The following is a 21,432-nucleotide window of genomic DNA, read 5'->3' as shown; positions in this document are numbered from 1 at the left end:
AAACTCACTTCTGATTAATGTTTAGTTTTAAAAATATGCAAACAAAGAAATGATTTGTAGTGATTTTTAAATGGTATCTTTTTTTTTTTTTTAATTGTAAATTGAATTCATTAATAAGAAAAAATTAAAATGGTGAGGTACACCTGGGCTTGAACACCAGATCAATCGATCTGTAGTTGAATGCTCTACCATTGAGCTGTGTTTTCAGATATCAACAAATCTATTTTTTCTAAGAAATTATTTGTTGAGATTTTATTATTTCCCTTGCCGATTCGACCTAATATATTCCCTTGTAAAAATTCTTATATGAAAAAAATTATTTTTAGGATCGAATTTTTTTTGATTTTCGATACTTAGCGTAGGAATTTCTGTATAAAATATATCTAAGAACACTGCCAGGCATAAATTACGTTTGTGTGAAATTAGCAAAAGATAGGCTCAGCCGTTTCGGAACTTATAAGGAACTCGCTCACTCTCTCACACACATACACACACAAAGGAACTTTTATAGAATAGTTAGAAATTAACTTTTGTCTAATACCTCTTGTTAAAATTTCACTGAAATGTAAAACCTGATTTTCTTCATAAAGGATTTTTTTTGTTTTAAATTTATTTTTAGAATACTCCCTTAGTATTAAACTAAATATAGTAAACGTTATGGTCTTTATGCAATAATTATTCGAAGATAAATGAAAAGGGATGACAGCCAGACTTTGTCCTATCAAAGAACAAGCACAAAATTCGTCTTGGTGATGTTTTTTTCGTACTTGGCTCTCATAAGGTACTATTTATTCAATGAGATGGAGAAATATGAGTACACAAAAAGAGAGCTGACACGTCAAGGTTATATTGTAATCCTTTCAGTTGTTGAAATTGGAGCAAGGAATTTGTTGCAGGTTCTTTGTGTCAGCTCCTAGATCAGCTTGGAGTTAAAGGGTGAAAGAGTTGCAGTTAGTTAGATAAAATAGAACAATGTGCAATTTGGCTCTGGGTAAAAAAGATATCATACGATATAATAGCAATCAAAGTTTCAACTGTATAGTTATATCTGTGAGAAGAAACAAATTCCGATAAGAGCACATTTTTATGCAATGCAGGTGTAAGACGCTCAGCCGTTAAATGTTTTATTTGGTTCGATTTTTATTAAACAGTTTCTGGAGGTGAGAATTGAAATGCAGTTTGAATAATGAAACCTCACATCAATGAGAGGAAAGGGTTGATACGCAAAATATCATTGAGCAAAAGTCACCCAAAATGCATATTGTCTCCTGATGACCTAACATTGTGGAGGCCATATTGAATTTCATTGGAATAAAGACGCATTAAAGAAAAAAAGCTTAATTATGTTTGACATTAGATAAGAGTAAGGACACCTAGACATAAATCTAAAAACTATTCACTCTCCTATCTACTTATATATGTCATTTTGTGAGTTAGTTCCCAATAGACTCTGAAACGAATGGGCCCATTCTTAAATTAAAAAAAAAATTTTTTTTTAATAATTTCATACAAATGTACTTTGCATCTGGGAGTGTACTTAGGAAGGTTTTTTTTTTACATGGTAGTCACTACTTATCAAGGCCCGGAAGCCACTCGGGATAAGGGTTTTGTATTGATATGCTTCTGATAAGTATCGATCGAAAAAATCTGATTAAAAAAAGTAACAGCCTGATTAACACCCTTATGCAGCTTAACATGTATTGTCGGAGGGTATATATAAAGGAGTGTATATAAAATAGGGATGTATAATGAGGGGACCAAACGTGTAGATGTTAAATAGTTTTCTATGTATCGTTTAGTTGTATAAAATGTTCTTCTAATGAATGTGTGTATACAAAGTGTATATACGTTTGTAGATACATGTCGGTTATCTATGACGTGTGTATATATGTATGTTCATCTATGACCATCTAACGTTGTGATCGTCTAAATTAGAGTTCGTTGTGTGTGTATGTACATTTAATTACAGCGCTTTTGGAGTCCAGTAGTGTAAGCTTATCTTATATATTGCACCTGTAGGCATATGCCTATATAATAGCCCGTTACGTCTAAATGGCAATATGCCTTGCTTGGGGTGAATAAAAGTTAAAAAAACAACAAAAAAAAAACAACAATTACACACAAAAAAGAATTCCTTATACAAAAAAATATGCAAGGTTGATTTACATCAAGAAATTTATTTTTTGTTTGTTCCCTGATAGTCGTTAAACTGCTAATTTATTTGAAATATCGGGGATGCTCCAAAAGTAATGCCTTCATTTTCTTATTCCATCTGACTTTATCAGAGGGAATTGCAAATTGCGTTACTATGAACTAAGTTTCATCTCTCTGTTACAGATATTGATGGTTTGAGACTCTAACAAAGCAACCTCTGCCATGGATGTGCATCAGAAGCAGAGATACATCATTGAATTCCTCCATGCAGAAAAAAATTGAATCGATCATTCACCAGTGCCTGTTGAATATTTACGAATCTGATTCAGTTAAGAGATGGATCCATTGATTTCAGTGGTGAAATGTGAGTGACAAAGAATGCTCCAGATTTCTATGACCAAGACATCAAAAGAGGCTAGCCAACATGCATTGAGAATGGTGGTGACTATGTAGAAAAATAAATTCTAGAGCACAAAAAGTCGTTTGTTTTGGTGGTAGCGCTCCCATCTTTGTAGCTCTTCAGCATTTTAGTTTTTGAGTTAAAAAGGAAAAGGGCTTACATTTGAAATTATACTTAAATATAACTTTATCTCTGCACGCACACACGCGTATAGGTATAAAGAACAATTATTGCTGAATTATACTTATCAAGTCCCATTAAGAATATTAAAGGATGGGCACTATCTGTGGAATAACTAAAAGTCAGTCAACAAGCATTTATGCAATGTTCATGACTTCTGCTTGTTTGAACACTAAATTGTCTAATGTATTTGCCAGAATTTGGTGTTTAATAGTTCTTAATTCTTTTCATTCATGTGGCAATTGTTTGGTGGCTCTGAGGTAAAGGTTCAGCAAATGGAGCAAAAGGTGACTTCGTGGCTGGGTTTAAATCTCATAACTAGCAGGAATTGTCACCCCCTACACTGATTGCATAAGCATAAAACACTAGTATCTGTAGGTATAAGGAATAATTATATATATATATATATATATATATATATATATATATATATATGATGACTACATTTAATCACATAAATTAATATACAAAAGTATAATCTGATACGTAAACTAAGTATTTACTTCAACAGTGCTCAATACATAGGTAGAGTTAGGTAGTAAGTTAGAAAAATATATATGGCAATTAAGCTACACAGAATATTCAGTGTTTCATTCACACTAGGATTCGTCAGGCTAAAGCAAAGGCATAAGCTAACTTAATAATTCTAACTTATATAAATAAATACACATCCCAGGAGGGGTAAACTTCTTTCCCTGAGCAGAAAAGTTTTACACATATTTAATCTCCTTTTAAAGATTAAAATCAAGATATAATGCGACTAAAATTTGTTTTGAATTCCTATTTAAATTTATATCAAAATCCAATATGATTATAGACAATGTTTAAAATTTAATTCTCAAACACTTCAATAATTCGCAGGCCTAATTAATAAAATAATTTTCAGGCAAAATTAGACTTTATTCAGCAACATAGTCTCCTTCTAGAATGATCATGCATCATCCAAATAGCTATTCAAGATGTTGCCAAACTTATCAAGAACATCGATGCCAACAAGCAACTGGTTCAAACAACATTCCAGTCATATTGTTCGAGAAATAGCAACCTGAAATAACTCTTATCTTTACAAAACTGTTTACTTCTTGCTTAAATGAGAAATGATTTTGATCACCTTGGAAGATTTTGTCTGCCCTGTATTTAAAAATACTCAAGAGCACTCCCCTACATCCCAGTACAGACAGATCACTCTCCTCTGCATCATGAGTAAGTTGCTTGAATTTGTAATGTTGTCAATCACCTTGTGAAAACAATCTTTGTAACAAGCAATATAGATTATTTTATCTTACAAGATCTACAACTGATGTACTGATTGTAATATCACATAGGATCAGTGAATCTTTTGACGGGTGGTGGAGGCTTTGTTCTTCAGGTGAGTACTCTTGATATACTAAAGTCCTTCGATAGGGTAAGGCATAGAATTTCTATAAAATATCTGGAAATCTCAATCATCAAATCTGTTATCTCAGATAAGTCTATAAAAGTAATTATTGACTGGCAACAAGATAAAGCACGCAGCATCAATACTGGCATGCCTCAAGAATCCATTCTTGGTCCAGCAGTTTTCCTTTGCTAATCCTCATTAAATGATTTTCCAAATCACATTGAGATAATTCCTTGACATTTATGCAGACAAGACAACTATCTATGGCAGCACTTCAAAGAACATTGATTATCAAGATCTTTTTGACTCACTAACTTGGAGTGTGTGATGCAATAGGAGAAAAAAATGACTTGTTACAGTTAATGACTCTTAAAGCTTTTTCACTACCCAAACTCTGATCGTTATTTCTTCCCAGTCGTAATGAACAGCCTTCTCCATGAGTAAACCCTCTGTTTTGATAAGCACTGACTTTCACCCCAGCCATCAAATGTAAGACTAACATTAAATCTGTTGCTAATATTGCTGGATAAATGATTACATCATTCTACCACTCCAGAAAGTACTAGGTTCCTGATGTAATCCTTTACCTGTATGAGTCCATTGCCCTAAAATGGAGTAATGTGATTATATCTGGGGAACTGCCGCTTGGAACAGTGTCTTGACAGTATTGCTTGGAACAGTGTCTTGACAGTATTGCTTGGAACAGTGTCTTGACAGTATTGCTTGGAACAGTGTCTTGACAGTATTGAACCAATTTTGTAATCCAATGGGGGAATAATCTCTTCTCGTCCATAAAGCCCTTTTGACACAGGAAATGCTGTTAGCCTCTCTACTGTATACTGTTCATGGTAGGTGCTCGATCGAGTCCCCCCCCACACACACTCATAAAATATTCACAGCAGGAACTCCTCTAGCTACAACAAAATCAAAGGACTTTTCCTTCTCTCTCTCTCTCTCTCTCTTTCCACAAAGTTTCTTTCTTAGAACATCCTGTCTGTGGAACCAGCCCTCTTCCCCACCCTACTTTATCTTTCCACAGATGAGATGTAGCAAGTCTATCCCTGCTCTATTATTTTCATTGCAGGTGCTCAACTCTATTTTTATCTATGCCCCCCTCCTTCCCTGTAGAGTATTTTTGCAGACACTCGTCTGGCTACAACTGCTAACATTTTTCCTTATCTACCTATGCCTAAAACTAAATGTAAATTCCATGAACTAAGTTTTTTTAGAACTGTCTATGGAACACAATCTAGCAGAGCTGCTGCCCAGCTAACTATAACATGTCAGTTTTCAAGTCTAACATTAACAAGTTCCTGTTGAATTCTTCTCTTAAAGAAACAAACACTACTCAAATTCCACAATTACTGATAATACTGGTGTTGTCTCCTCAGCCAATTGACACTCATTAATTCTTATCCTTAAGTGACCTTTAGGCCTTGATAATCAGTGACTAGAAGAAAAAAAAAGAAGATATCACGAGTTGGCTTTCAAATCAAATCCTCTTAAGTATTCCACTCCCTATTCCACCCACTATTTTCTAATATTCTTGTGACAGTGTTCAATGTTCAACCAGCAATCCTTTTAACCCTAACCCTTGACTGATCCCTGAGTCTTGATATGCGATGATCCACCAGTAAAAATTTTTTTTTTTTTTTAAATTGATGCCTTTTTGTAGAACAGTTTGTTTTTGGCTTCCTAATATGCGTCTGGTTTCTGATATCACTTCAGTAGAACCAACTCTTTCTCTAAAACATTCTTTTGAAGTCTGCAAAAAAACAGTAGTTATTAGGGAGCAGAAGTAGAGAACGGGGTGAATGCAGAAGCAATCTCCACAGCAATTCATTTAGTTTTGCTATTGTTGTGATAGACTTGTGACACACAGTACATTGTCTTGGTAAAATAGAAGTTCTTTTGTTACTTTCTTATTCTTGATTTGTACTTGTGCTTCGAATGTACGAATGTTATATAATATTTGCTATCGATCTGATGAGAACTGGTGTGTCAATGTGATTATGCCGTATGTACACACACACACACACACACACACACACACACACACACACACACTAACAAGACACCTTTAGGAAAAATATATAAGCAAAATCCATGTTACATGTAAAATGACTGGAAAATGTTACATGAAATAATCACTTTGTGATATTTTGGTATTTTATTTTTTATCAAATTGCTCCAGGCAAGGCATGATGTAAGGGTTTAAACAGAATGAAAGATGAACACAAATACAGGCGATACTTATTGTCTTTAGTCTTGAAAAATCCGAAGCTGTAAGTAAAAGGAAAATAATCAACAGGAAAAGTTTATAGTTCTTACGAAGGAAGCTACAAGAATAGAGAAAACTGTTGGGATCTCAAAACGGTAAGTTGAAGATTACTAAACCAGAAAGTTGAATAAACTGGAGCATACAGGAAAGAGATGAATCTGATAATTCTGAAGAACAAGTGCTATAACACTACTTAAAGAACAAACTGATCAAAAACATCGTCTTGGTAAGGATTGGGTCAACCAGACTACACGTATAAATTACAATATGATTTCCAACTTTAGATATGAAAAATAGTTATTACAAAGGCATTACAAATATTTTTGCTGTCCTCCTGTGATACTTTGACCAGCTCATTGTAAAGAAGCTGTTTTTGGAGTATTGAATCTGACATGTGGCATATATGACCTTCCCAACAAACTTGACACTGTTGCAGCATGATGCATGCTGATGGGAAAACTTGATTAGGCTAAAACCCGTCTTTCAAGCTGTCCTTGAATCAAGTGGAGGGACGAGATAGCAATGGCGATTAAACTGCAAAAGCTCAATATAGATATTTCTGGCGTACTGAAAACTGTAACGGAATCTGCATGCTTTGTGGGAAGCAGGGGAAAATGTGTTATTTAAAGATAGAACACTCAGCACCTCTGCTACAGGATCATTCAACAGGTGTCCTAGATGCAGGAGATGCTTCAGAGCTCTGAACTTATGAGCCATCTACAGATCTATGGAACCACTTCATGTTTGGATGTGATGGATAAACATCATCTCAAGTAAGGAAATCATAACCTTGTCTGTTTTATTTTCTTATCACTTTGTTTTTCCTAGAGATGGGGCATTCTACCGGGTGCTAAACATTTTCCCATTAGCTTAGTTACTCCAACCGAGAGATCTTAAGATTTTAACTGTCCCTTTAAGTGCTATTGTTTGTATTTCTTTTGCACTGGGTTCACCGGGTATATTCGCCAGATAGTTTTGGAAATTCTTTTTCATTAGCCCGGTTGCTCCTATAATGACTGGTATGATTGATACCTTAAGATTCCAGTTTCTTTTTATGTCGTACATAAACCCTTGATATTTTGTTACTTTCTCCCTCTCTGCTCTGTTAAGACCAGCATCATTAGGGATGCTTACATCAAATAGGGTTGCCACTTTCTCCTTGTCCCATATCACTATGTCAGGCTTGATTGTCCAATTTTCTAGGTATGTCACTATAGGAATTTCATAGTCATAGTGGATGGTGCATGACTTATTTCCAACTGTTTTTTCTGGTAAACATGTTCCCAAGACTTGCTACTACATTGGATATTCAGGTTTTTGCAGGTTTTCCAGTGGAGATATTTACACACTCCATTGTGTCGCATTATATAATAGCTGCCCCCCCCTCCCCCAATTGGATGTACTCTCTACTTCTGAGTGACAGAACCTGCACTTGTTGTTGTCTGTATGTATGGTGACAGAAATACCTCCTCTAATCACTCTTTTATATTATACTAGTGAGGGGGAGACGGCCTTGTCAGATCATGAAATACACTTAAATATATTTTAATTCATATAGATTTCATATTACAAAACTAATACATTATTTATTTATATATTAAAGGATCAATATATTATATATTTTATATAAATTTTGATTCATACAGATTTCATATTTTAGAACTAATTCTCTATTGAATATTATATTGTACCTAATATATATTACTGATTTTAAAGTTTAAAAATAAAATGACTTGGGTGTCATTAGCTAGAATCGAAACCAAAGCATTTAGCGCTCCAGCCACATTTCCTACCGATGTTACTATCGAGAGATACGCAAGAAAGATTTAATATTAAACAACTTGGAGAAATGAATTGAATTTGGGCATGCACAGAAATAAATACAAATATGTCGGCAAGTTTAAATGAGCATTTTGCATATTAACTTGACGATATATGCATGCGTTATTCATCCAAACAAAGATTTTACTCGTTATAAACCATTCTTGGTGTATGATTACTATTTTCTGTTAAGTTCAATCTTATGTGACCAGTTGGTTGAGTTTATCGGTTAAATATTTACAAACATGCACACATCTATGGTTTTTTTTTTTTTTTTTTTTTTTTTTAATGGAGAGTAGAAAACGCATTGTGGATGCGTTATCGGCAGCTCCTGTTACTCTCGCTTCTTATTTGTCCCTCAGTCCTCATTTTTTAATGAGTGATTTTTCTGACAAAGGGAGAAGAAAAAGCCGTTTTCTAGGTTGGCAGTATTTTGCGCGAACAGTTTGCAGAGATGGCGGAAATTTTCTGTTTCTATGTCTATCCTTGTAGCCATGTCACTAGTAAGGGTGCTGGATGTAAACGTTTTGTCTGGGCTGACGTTATCCGCCTGATAGTCAGGGACCCGAACCTTGGATTAACCACTAAGGAGGCTGTCCTATCAGCAGGTGCAAAGTACTGGGGCTGCTGTATTGCCATTTGGTGAATGGATTCTGGACCATGCAGTAGCTTCTGGTGGGGCCTCTCGATGCCATACTAGTGGGTAATTGTTACGGCTTTACCTTATCATTAGCTACAAAAAAAAAAAAAAATTCTTTGTTTCTTTTTCTCTCTTAGTTTCCCCTCTCTGTCCTGCTCTAAGTAAATCTGACGACCTAGTCCACAAATTCCAAAATTTCATCATGACAAGTTTCAAGAAAAAATACATGATTAAACCCAGTTCTCCAACTTCCAACGTAGACCCCTACTTCCATGTCTCCTTCTCCAACATCAGGGGTCTACGTTCTAACCTTCCAGAGGTTGAAACCCAATTACAGGAGACTAAACCAGACCTTTTATTTTTAAGTGAAACTGGCATTGGACAGGCTATTTCCCTAGAAGAGTTCGCAATTACAGGATACTCCAACTTAACTTCTAAATCTGACCCCCAAGATCGCCATGTGCATGGAATATGTGCCTATATTAAAGATAGCTTTCCATGTGGTAGGGACATCTCCAGGGAAGATCCTAACTTACCCCATATGTGCTTCTGGGTTGCTTTAGCTCACACTACTGCATTTATATTTACTCTCTATCGCCCCCACAACAGCGGAGTTACTATCTTTCAAAGCATATCTGAGAAAATTGACCAAGTCCTATCTGCTTATCCTTCAGCTAACATTCACGTATGTGGAGACTTCAATGTTCATAACGTCGAATGGTTGACCCACTCAAACAAGACGGATGATGAGGGGAGGTTCTGTCATGATTTCTCCATTGCCTATGACCTCACTCAGATTGTTCAGGAACCCACCTGTGTGCCTGACAATGACGGCCAGTATGCGAGCCTACTAGACCTTTTTCTCACAACTTGCCCTGAACTATGTTTAGTTTCTGTTCTGTCGCCTCTTGGATCTTCCGACCACTCTGTTGTATCAATTAAGATAAAAATGAAATGTAATAAGTCCCCAGACGTACCTCTCCATTGTACAGTATATCGATACACTAAGGCTGACTGGGATAGCTTCCGTACATTTATATCTGATCTACCTCTGCATTACATGTTTAAAAAGGATGTGTCCTCTATAGTATTAGACCTGACGGAATGGTTAATTGTAGGTATTGACCGTTTCATACCCTCTAAAAAGTTTCAGCAAAAACCTAACAGCCAGCCATGGTTCTCTCCAGAATGTGCTGCTGCCATTGCGCACAGAAATCACTTTTTCCACTGCTTCAAACGTAATAGATGTATGGAAACTAAAGCCGCTTTCAGGACTGCCAGCAACCATTGTAAGAAAGTAATAAAGAACGCAAGAGAGTTGTATGCTCAATCTGTTAAGTCCAAAGTAGCTGAGCAGCGGCTTGGTTCCCACCAGTTTTGGCAAATAGCAAACAGAATCCTGAACAGAAGCGTGTGCTCCATCCCAACTATTATCAATGGACCTGAGGTAATCTCGTCAGCATCAGACAAAGCCAAACTCTTTGTCAAGAACTTTGCAGCTAATTCTACCCTTTGCGACCAAGGCCGCCAACCCCCAATATTTCCTCCTGTATCAGAAAACACGCTATGTGATATACGTATATCTGTACGTGATGTTGCCAATCTAATCAAAAACCTTGATTCCAGTAAAGCAACTGGCCCTGACGGTATTCCAATTATAGTACTCAAAAAACTTCAACCTGAACTAGCGCCCATACTTACAAAACTGTTTAAACGTTGTCTTAAGGAGAATAGTTTCCCATCTCCCTGGAAAATTTCATCAGTATGCCCTGAATTTCAGGTGATCGCTCATCCCCCTCTCAGTACAGGCCAATAAGTCTCCTGTGCGTCATGAGTAAGTTGCTAGAATCTGTGTTAAATACAGAAGTAATCAACCATCTCAACAAAAATAACCTTCTTAGTGACACTCAATATGGTTTCCGTTCTGCTAGATCTACAGCAGATGTGCTTACAGTTATATCGCATAGGATTAGCAAATCTCTCGACGGTGGCAATCTTTCTAGGGCAATTGCTCTTGACATATCTAAAGCCTTTGATAGGGTATGGCATAAAGGTTTACTTCATAAGATCGCTAGCTATGGTATAGCTGGAAAAGTCTTCTCAATTATTAAATCATTTCTTTCTGATAGGTTCATAGGAGTAGTAGTTGAGGGGCAAAAATCAGAAGCTCACAGTATTAATGCCGGTGTCCCTCAGGGGTCCATCCTGGGCCCAACTCTTTTCCTGATCTACATTAATGATCTTCCAAATCACATCCTTACATCATTTGTAGACATTTATGCTGACGACACTACCATTTATGGTAGCACATATAAGACAGTAAACGACCAAGTTCTCTCCAATTCTCTCTCCTCTGATCTTGAGCACGTAGTACAATGGGGAAAGGAGTGGCTGGTTACTTTTAATGCATCTAAAACCAAGCTTCTCTCTTTACATCATCAACATTCTGATCCACATCTGGCATCAATTGAAATGAATGGCTCTCGTCTTCAGGAGGCCTCAAGTTTTGACAAGCTTCTGGGCTTGACCATTACTCCTGATCTTAAATGGAACACGTACATCAAATCTGTTGCCAAGGCTGCTGGAAAAATGGTGGGATCTTTCTATCGATCCGGTAAATATCTCACTGCTGATGCTATTCTCTATCTATATAAGAGCCAGGTACGTCCAAGGATGGAATACTGTTGCCACATCTGGGCAGGAGCTGCTAGAAAGGACTTGTCCTGCCTTGATAGAGTTCAAAATAGACTTCGTAGCCTCGTAGGAGATGTCCTTTTCTCCTCCTTGCAACCTCTATCTCACAGAAGAGATGTTGCGAGTTTGTCTCTGATGTATCGTTATTTTCATGGAAAGTGTTCGACTGAGCTTCAATCTATGGTCCCCCCTCGCCAAACTTTTACAAGAAACCCTCGTCTAACTGTAAACACTATCAATAATTCCCCCCACTCTTTATCTGTGCTTAAACCTAAACGTAGATTCCATGAACAAAGCTTCTTTCTTAGAACTGCACGCCTGTGGAATTGTCTTCCGTTTTCCTGCTTTCCGGCTGACTACAATATGGTTGTGTTCAAGTCTAACGTAAATAAGTTCTTGATGAGCCGTTCCATATAAGTTATCAAATTTACCAAATTTTCATTACTAATGATTACTATATTGTCCAATTTCTACTGTACACTCTTTAACCCTTATCCTTGAGTGGCCTCTTGGCCTTGATAATGTGGTGATGCCTATGTAAAAAAAAAAAAAAAAATCTACGGTTTTATTTACATAGAAGATTATTGCATGCCCCCCCCGCCCCACCACCTCTTTTGCTGCATATCCACACAGATGCAGCCGAGTACAAACATACTGATGACTCACATAAACATTTAATTTGTTTTCCTGTATAAATTAAATGTTCAATCGAAAAATCTAATATACTAAGGCAATTACATTTTTGTGTGTTATCGCTAGGGCTATGGTAACAGAATATTCTTTTCATTGGTTTGACTCGCGAGTGTATATCTAAAAACAGCCTATCCTGCCTTGACAGAGTACAAAATAGACTTTGTGGTTTAGTGGGGGATACCCTTTTCTCTTCCCTGCAACCTCTCTCCCACAGAAGAGACGTTGCGAGCCTGTCTTTGTTTTATCGTTATTTCCATGGCAGGTGCTCGTCTGAGCTCCAATCCCTCATCCCCCCTCGCCAATCTTTCACGAGAAACACCCGTCTGGCGGAAACTACTGTCAATAATTTTCCCCACTCTTTATTTGTGCCTAAATCCAAATGTAGATTCCATGAGCAAAGCTTCTTTCTTAGAACTGCACGCCAGTGGAACTCTCTGCCGCTTGCCTGTTTCCCACCTGACTACAACTTGGACGTCTTCAAGTCCAACATAAACAAACTCCTGACAAACCGCTCCCTTAAGCAAGACACTCTATCAAAACCCCCAATACTAATGATTACTACAATACTATCTCATTGATTACTGTACACGCAATACCCCTTATCCATGAGTGGCCTTCGGGCCTTGATAAGTGGTTACCCCCATGTAAAAAAAAAAAAAAAAAAAAAAAAGATACAATTAATCAACCGAGAACACCACTCTATATAAAAGCATATAAGATATCAACGGATACACACTCAAGAGTCAAAACAATGAAAAGAATATGCTGTTGTCATAGCCATAGTTATCACCTGCCTTCTTCAAAATGGAATCACCTGATTGCTGAAGATGCCATGTAAAACTGAAATTTAAAAAATTTCACCTGATGCCATTGTATTGAATATGGAACTTTAACTAAAATACTTTCTTTGCTTTAGGATCAAAGTGTAGTATCTGATCTGCCCATAGACGGTACAGTAATGTACATAGGGGTCTGCTTTTACGTCAGATGACCATAGAATGGAAGTGTCACAAATTCCCTTTTAAGCACAGCAGAAATATACAACAGATAAAGGATGCAACTATAAAAAAAAGGAAGATGGACTTTTTGTAACATTTTAAAAACAACTTTATGGAATCGTCTTCGTTAACGTATAAATAAAAGGAATGAAAGAAGTGTTGGTAATGGAATAAGTCTATGAATATGGATGACGACAAAAAGGTCAAAAACATCGCGTGATGTTAAATAAATGTCCTTTTAGTAGGGAAGAAAGGATGGACGTCTTGTTTGTAACAAAAGATCAAATATTCATTTATAACGAATGTGTATCATACACCAGTGTTAAAATCAGTGCCGTGTATGTATGCACGCACACAGCTATAATAGCCATATGTGTGTGTGCAGTCAGCACCAACCCTATTCAGGGTTTAACCGGCCTCCTCTGAAGGAGGAAATTTCATGGGAGTATGAAATTCACAAGCGGTCCCCAGTCGCATGTATATCCCTGTTAGGGGAGATGACGACGTTAGGTTTTTGCCCCTTTTTGCAGGGAGGTGTCGACGTCCTCCTACATACAGCACCAGGACTTCCCAAATTGATCACCCATTTTAGTAATGACCAGGCTCAACATTGCTTAACTTCGGTGATCTGACAGGAACTGGTGTGTCAACGTGATTATGCCATATAATAGCCATATGGAGTTAATGTTGCTTCTTCTCAAACTCCAGAGCCAAACAACCTGAAGGAAAGGTTGGTTCCACCTAAAGAGATTAGAGCTGGAAGAAATGTTGTAAAGGGGGTCAGCTTTGATCACCTGCTGGAGAAGAGGAAGTAGGTTGTGTTAATCCCTTTTTATCATCTATCACATGCTCAGTTTGCTTGAGAGATTGCCACTGACTGGGCAAGCCAGAAAGGAAGTTGAATATTTGTGCCAATCAGCTTCGAGCTTATAAACCAAACAGATTCAAAATCGTAAACCACAAGCTGTTGCTTCAGTTGTATGTAATTGCTACCACTGCTAAACACCTGCAGGATTTCCCTGGGTCCCACTATTCTATGGTAAAATGACATTGAATTGAGAGCAATGCCAAATAGATGCAGCAAATTGCCCCCCCCCTCACTTTAAATTGTAAATCTCCTTGCAATTTTTTCCCCCTTTCAGTTGGATGATTCTAAACTGGTTCTGAATTTTTTTGTTTTTGTTTTAATATTTTTCTCCATCTTTAATGATTACTAAAATCTTTTGTCGCCTGCAGAGTTTTAATGTAATGTTTTTTGTCTTTTGTTTAATTATTGAAAAGCACTTATCTCTTTCTGTAATCCATATCTCAAGTGGATGAATGTCTTGGAAAAATTACTGCATTCCGATTGATTCGACCACCTGGCTCGGTGCCAGACCTTTTTTTTCTTTTCTTTTAAGCCTCTTAAGTTACTCAGGGAAAAATGATTAGAAATTCAATACCGGCTTCCTATCATTATTCTTAGCAATTAAAACTGCTTTGGAGATATTTTATTATATATATATATCTCGGGTACGTGTTTATATATTTGTATGTATTGGATTCATTCCTAAATTAAAGGATCATTATAAATTTTTGAGAACAGCTACTATGCGTGAGGAGTCGGTGTGAACTATATTTAGTTTTATGCAAAGTGGGTAGAAACCCTTCATGAAAAATTAGATACCTCTGATGTTGTTAAATTTTAAGAGTAGGTATTAATTGATAAATATTCCCAGAATTTCTGGTTCTAAGAATTTTAAAGTATTGCAGGGGATATATGGAGTCAACCTCCCTTTTGAAAATGCAAATATTTAAGATTTGCATTATATTTAGTCTGTATTCATTAGACTACAATTAATGTTCCTTGAATTTCAATTTCTTATATTTAAGCATTTATAAATTATGATTTTTTTAATGTTTTAAATTTAAAAAAAAATCTTTAAAGGAAATTTCCTTTTTTTTTTTTACAGGATATTTTCCTTTCTTGATGTGATTACACTTTGTAGATGTGCACAGATTTCCAAGGTGAGTAGTTGCTTTTTCATTTCAAATTTTTCTCATTTCCTTGATTTTTTTTTTGTTTTTTTTTTTTTGATATAATTTCATCTTTGCTTTTAATTGGCCACATGAAATTGCAGTACTTTCATGTTCATTAATTTCAACTGTGTTATGGAAATCTATCATACACAGAAGTGGGATAGCTAACTAATATATATATATATATATATATATATATATATATATATATATATAGAGTATTGTTAGATTTTCCAACTTCTACTCGTATAGCAATGCATTTGACAGATCCATATTTGATTCTGACTAAACAATTTTTGCTTTTTGTTGTACCATGTTATTTGACCTAAAGAACTGAATTTCCATAATTTTTTTCAAAAAGATTACCATCTGTGGAACACAATACAAAAAGACTGCTTCCTTGCTGACTGCAATGTAGTCGTTTTCAAATCCAATGTTAAACATCCTCTTCAGAAATTGAATTCTGCTCTTTTTATTCATTGTTTCCAATTCTTTCATAGTAAAGTTTGTCACGTTGACAATTTCATTAACCCTTATCCTCGAGTGGCTTTTGGCCTTTGATGCTTGTATGAGCCAGGAAACTGCCCTGAAGTAGGATAAACCACATCTATTATAGTTATAAAGCTCTATCTGTAATGATATTGAGCCTTTTGTATGTGAAACCTGTATTGATTCGGCTCCATTCTGCATTTAAGTTGATTTTCATGTTGATTAGTATTCCAACTGATTACCATGTTATAAGAAATGTAGGGAATGAAAATGGGTGTAAAAATAAAGATACGAATAAAAAAATGAAATTCAGAATGATAAACAAACATAATAGTAATAGTGCAGCTATGAAGAAGAGAAATAGACACAAAAAGCAAATCTGGTTTAATCCACCCTTCAGTGAACATATATAAAATATATCCCTAAATAATTTTACAAAAAAATTGATAAGAACTTCTCCCCAGACAATAGATGAAGTAAAATAATTAATAAGAACACGGTTATACTTTCATTCTCAACCACTGCAAATTTAAGTAAAACTATAATAAGTTCAAATAATGGTAAAATTAACAAAATAGTGAATTATAGTAGGATCGAATCGGTAGAATTAAATATGGAGAACAAGTGTAACTAGAATACCCAATGAATATCCATTGGAAGGCAATTGTTTAATTTCTGAAATTGTATAAAATATGAAGTTAAGGTGGATAATAGTAAAAAGATATACCTAGGGGGAACTGAATGTACTTTTAAGGACACATACAGAAGCCATATTGAATCATTTAACATAGTTCCAGAGAAGGAACTAAATTGGAATGATAAGGATAGAAATAAGGATAAGACAAGAATAAATATTAAAAATAAGAAGAGAAAGACAACTGCATTAGGTGATTGGTTAGGGGACTACGTAAGAATAAAATAAAATTTGAATTAAAAGGATCAATAGTAGATAAAGCTAGAAAATATAAACCTAGTAAATCAAAAAGATGTAATCTATGCTTACTTGAGTCATACCACATAGTGAACTCTAAAGAAGAAATTTTAAACAAAAAGTTTGAGGTTATACAAAGCTGTCTACATAGAAATAAATTCCTATTAACACGCCTAAGACTTGATTAAAATAGCATGTATATAGAAAAATAAATAATTAAAAAATGTTGTTAGTGAAATGTAAGTATAGTAAGAGAATTTGAAGTTTAATATAAGGAATTTAGGATGGTGCAATAAAGTAGTAGGTCATTAACATATAGAAAATAAACTAAATATAACCTAAATAAGGGAAATAGAATTAAATTTAATAATTGTTATTGGCAATAAACTAAAACCCAAGACGTTACAATAGCACAAAAAAAAAGAAAAGAAATCAAATATTAATTGCAAAATATTGAGATGAACAGATTGATGGATTAAAAGACTAAATCAGAATATAAGTTTGAAATAAAGTGAGAAATTATAAAGAAAATAATGTGAGAACTACAAATTTAAAACCAAGCATAGGAGATTAATAAATACAAAAATCAAAATAGTGAATTACAAATATAAAGGAATCTCAATAAAATTATGAATCGATGTGGGTCAAATTGAGTTGTGTCCCTGACACTGTCTCGATATACTGAATGATACGGGAATAGTGAAAATTCAAAAACAAAGATATCATGGTTATATTAAGATAAGTCTGAAAATAATGGATTTAACATTTAATTTAATTACAAAACCAGTACAAGATGAAGATAAATATTAACTAAAATATTTAAACGAACCTTTTTAATTTATAGTTTTTCTTAAAAAAAAAAAAAAAAGAAATAGCAGAGAAAAGGAAAGACAAAGATATTGTAACATGTAAATTAAAACTTATACAAAACTTTATTTAAAAAAAAACAAAAAAACTTGCTCAGTTGACCCTCAAAAAATGAATATTTTGTGCTGAATTTTAAATATTACACATCCAGGGCAACGCCAGTCAAGATAATACCAACTTTGGTGGTCTATTTTGTATATATATATATTTTTGTGTATTTAGTTTTGCATAGCCCTGGGAAACGCTGGGTATTCTTGTTTATTATATAAAGGGCAGTTGCCTGTCAGTGTGTCCAGAAAGTTCAAAACTACGAAACAAAAATCAACAAAGTTATTTTCTCGATCAGCGTTGCCCTGGATGAATAATAATCTAAAATGTAGAAAAAAATTAATCTAAAGTAGATTTTCTCAGGGTGCAGACTTTTTCAGACATTTTATGTACTAAAGGGAAATAACTTTGATTTATTTATCAATAGTTCCCCTATACCAACTCCGTTTTTAAGGAATCTATATAAAGGAGAGTTGTCTGTATCCTCCAGAGAGGAGTGGGCTGGGCAGGGAAGAAAGGATAAAACAGAATGATAAAGAGAGGTAAAGAGATAGTTTTAATAGAAATATCTTACACTTTTGCCCAGACATTACTGGGTAGCCTTGCTAGTTAATTGTAAAACAAAAATTTAGAGTTAATTTGATTTTCGATCAAAGGCAAAGGATTATTTGGTTCCAGTCAGCCAAAAGAAACGACTTCAACCAATCATCTGCTTCAATTAAACAGGAGTACAGTGCATGTATAAAACGACAAAATGAGCAGTTTTGCTGCACAACTGTGCATCGAAACTGCTGCTAAAAATAGTCGTACTAATAAAAATAAAATGAAGCTGCTTTTTCTTGCTCGCTCTCTTCTGTTTTGAAAGAAGAAAAAAAAATCAAGCCACACTCCATCTTTCTGCAAAAAGGAAACATGCATCATTTTAGGATTTGTAATTAAAGCTCCACCAAATAGCATTCAATTTTCTATGGCATATTTTCTGCCATATTCACCTGAGATTAATAGGAGTCAGGATAGAACAGATGCTGCATTCTGATTTATTTGCTAGAAGGTAATAAAAATACAATGTGACAAATTAGATACAAGACCATAAAAATTGTAGAGAAAATCGTTATTGTCTGTCTTAGACTGTCTATTCTACTCTTTCCTAGAATCATTGTAGCCACCAGAATACCACATTTACTCCATGGGGCATCCTACTAAAGATGTTCTCACTGTTGAAAATTATGCTAACTTCATGGGGTCGGAAAATCAAAATTAGTAAGCCTCCATGGAACTTATTCTTACCAAAAAAACAAAAAAAAACAAAAAAAAAAACTACCCATTGTTTTCCTGTTTTTATAAGACCGAATCCTAGTACAAAAATTCGATTACATTTTAATGTTTTTGAGTAGGATTAAAGTCAGAAAAGAATAATCTCAGACTGAACCGATTTTTATGGATAATTTAACCCCCCCCCCCCCAAAAAAAAAAAAAAACAACGTTGGGTCGCCCATTGCAGTTGGGTTACATTGTTTGGATCAGAAAAATAATGACTTTGTAAAATCAATTAAATTTAAAAAAATAAATACAGACAGAAAGATATTTCATAAGCATTAAAACAATTTTGAGATTTGTAAATTAAATCAATCAATAACAGGCAGCAAAAAATGTCTATCTTTTTCTGCAATCTCAGAAATCCTTAAAGATATTAGAAATATTATTTTCGAACATAATGATTGGTTGGTTGTTTTATGACATATCAACCCTTTTCAGATTATTCAATGCTGAATCTGGTGATTTTGAAGAAAAATCACTTAATAGAATATATATATATATTTTTTCAAGTTGGTTTCTATTTAACCCATAGTTGAGACCCTAACAGGTACTACCACTTCGGGTTAGAGTGGACCTGGGAGCAATGGCAATTAAAGGGTGGCTCCACACTCACCAAAGCCCGCATTGGATATAGTGGCTCCACACTCCTCAAAGTTTAAGATCATATCCAGGACCATTGAACATTATGAAATCCCAGAAGTAAAGAAATTAGTAAGTTTCCGCCATTTTTATTAAAAACTAGCATGCTGCCTGACGTTGTCTGGTCATAAAATACACTTAAGTATGATTTTAATTAATGCAGATTTAATTTTTATTATAGAGCCAATTCTCTATTGATTATTATATTGTACCAAATATATAGTTGAGATTTCTAAAATTTACAAAGAAATGACTTAGGTGCCATCAGCTAGAATTGAAATCAAAACATTTAGCTATCAGATAAGTAGTGTATTTAAACACTTACGTATTAGTTACGACATTGAATCAGACAGATTCTTCATAAAATCGTGCAGGCGTCTTATCTAGATTTAAATGTGATACATAAACAAAAGACAGTTGGATTTGTATGCGTGCACACCCACATTAAGATGAAAGCAAAGATCATTTTGTTTATTAGCAAATTTAAGAAAATAGCCAGAGAGGAAGGAAGGTCTACTTACCACTCACATTTTTTTTGTTAAAAAAAAAAAATTGATTTTTATCTGACTTACCATTAATCAAGGCCAAAAGTCACTCGAGGATAAGATTTAATGAGATTGATAGGTAAATAATGAATATTATGAGTGTTGAAATTGATGAATAAGCAGAATGTTATGAGGATAGTTTGTGACGAGTATTTGTTGACATTGGATATGAAGACAATCATGTTGTAGTTTGCAGGGAAGCGGTCACATGGTAGCTTATTCCACACATGGGTAGTTCTTAGAAAGAAACTCTATTCATGGAAATTATTTCTGTGTTTGGCACACGGAGGAAGAAAGGAAATTGTAACTTTTGTTCTTGGTTCATTTTTTTTTTTTTTTACATGGAGTTCACCTCTTATCAAGGCCCAATGGCCATTCAGGGATAAGGGTTTATTTGTTATATTCACCAGGTAGTTTATAAAATTCTTCTTTATTAGTCCAGTTGCTCCTGTACTTACTGGAACGATGGAGATCTTCCCAAGATTAAAGGTTCTTTTCATGTTGTACATATGAGACCTTTGCATTTTGTTATTTTCTTCCTTTCAGCTCTGTTTAAGCACATATAATTATTTACACTGACTTCAGCTCTTGTCCATATCACTGCCAGGTTCAAAAGCTTCGTTTTATAAGTATGTAAATGTAAGAATTGCATAGTCATAGTAGATGGTGTTTTTTTTTTTTTTTTTTTTTTTTACACGGTGGTCACCACTTATCAAGGCACAGAAGCCACTCAGGGATAAGGGTTATTGCAAGTACAGTATGTTAGTGTGGAGATTTATTGAAGTGTTTACTTAAGGGGGTGGTTCATCAGGAATTTGTTTATGTTGGACTTGAAGACATCCAGGTTGTAGTCAGGGGGGAAGCAGGCAGACGGAACAGTTCTACAGGCGTGCAGTTCTAAGAAAGAAGCTTTGTTCATGGAATCCACGTTTTCATTTAGGCACAGATAAAGAATGGGGAAAATTTTTGACAGTGGATTCAGATAGACGGGTGTTTTTCGTGAAAGATTGGCGAGGGGGGACCAGAGATTGGAGTTCAGACGAGTACCTGCCATGGAAATAACGTTAAAACAAGGATAAGCTCGCAACGTCTCTTCTGTGGGAGAGAGGTTGCAGGGAAGAGAAAAGGGCATCCCCTACTAAGCCACAAAGTCTATTTTGCACTCTGTCAAGGCAGGATAGGCTGTTTTTAGCAGCTCCTGCCCAGATATGGCAGCAGTATTCCATCCTTGGACGTACTTGGCTTTTATATAGATAGAGAATTACATCAGTACTGAGATATCTTCTGGAGCGGTAGAAGGATCCCACCATCTTTCCAGCGACCTTGGCAACAGAC

General features: G+C 35.1%; 1 protein-coding gene across 7 annotated transcripts in view; it reads left to right on the top strand.

Annotated features, from left to right (window-relative positions):
- The window catches only part of LOC145246744 (F-box/LRR-repeat protein 2-like), a 423,804-nt gene that overhangs the window by 362,419 nt on the left and 39,953 nt on the right, over positions 1-21,432 (top strand). For all 7 annotated transcript variants that reach the window (XM_080108504.1, XM_080108506.1, XM_080108508.1 and 4 more), the window contains one exon: positions 15,195-15,249. In XM_080108504.1, coding sequence (XP_079964630.1) covers positions 15,195-15,249 — 55 coding nt within the window. The remainder of the gene's footprint in view (positions 1-15,194; positions 15,250-21,432) is intronic.

The sequence above is a fragment of the Euprymna scolopes genome, chromosome 24 (genome assembly GCF_053919585.1).
Source record: "Euprymna scolopes isolate OS-2025 chromosome 24, ASM5391958v1, whole genome shotgun sequence".
NCBI lineage: Eukaryota > Metazoa > Mollusca > Cephalopoda > Sepiida > Sepiolidae > Euprymna > Euprymna scolopes.
The sequence above is the reverse complement of the archived record's forward strand: the minus strand, read 5'-3'. Positions and strand labels throughout refer to the sequence as shown.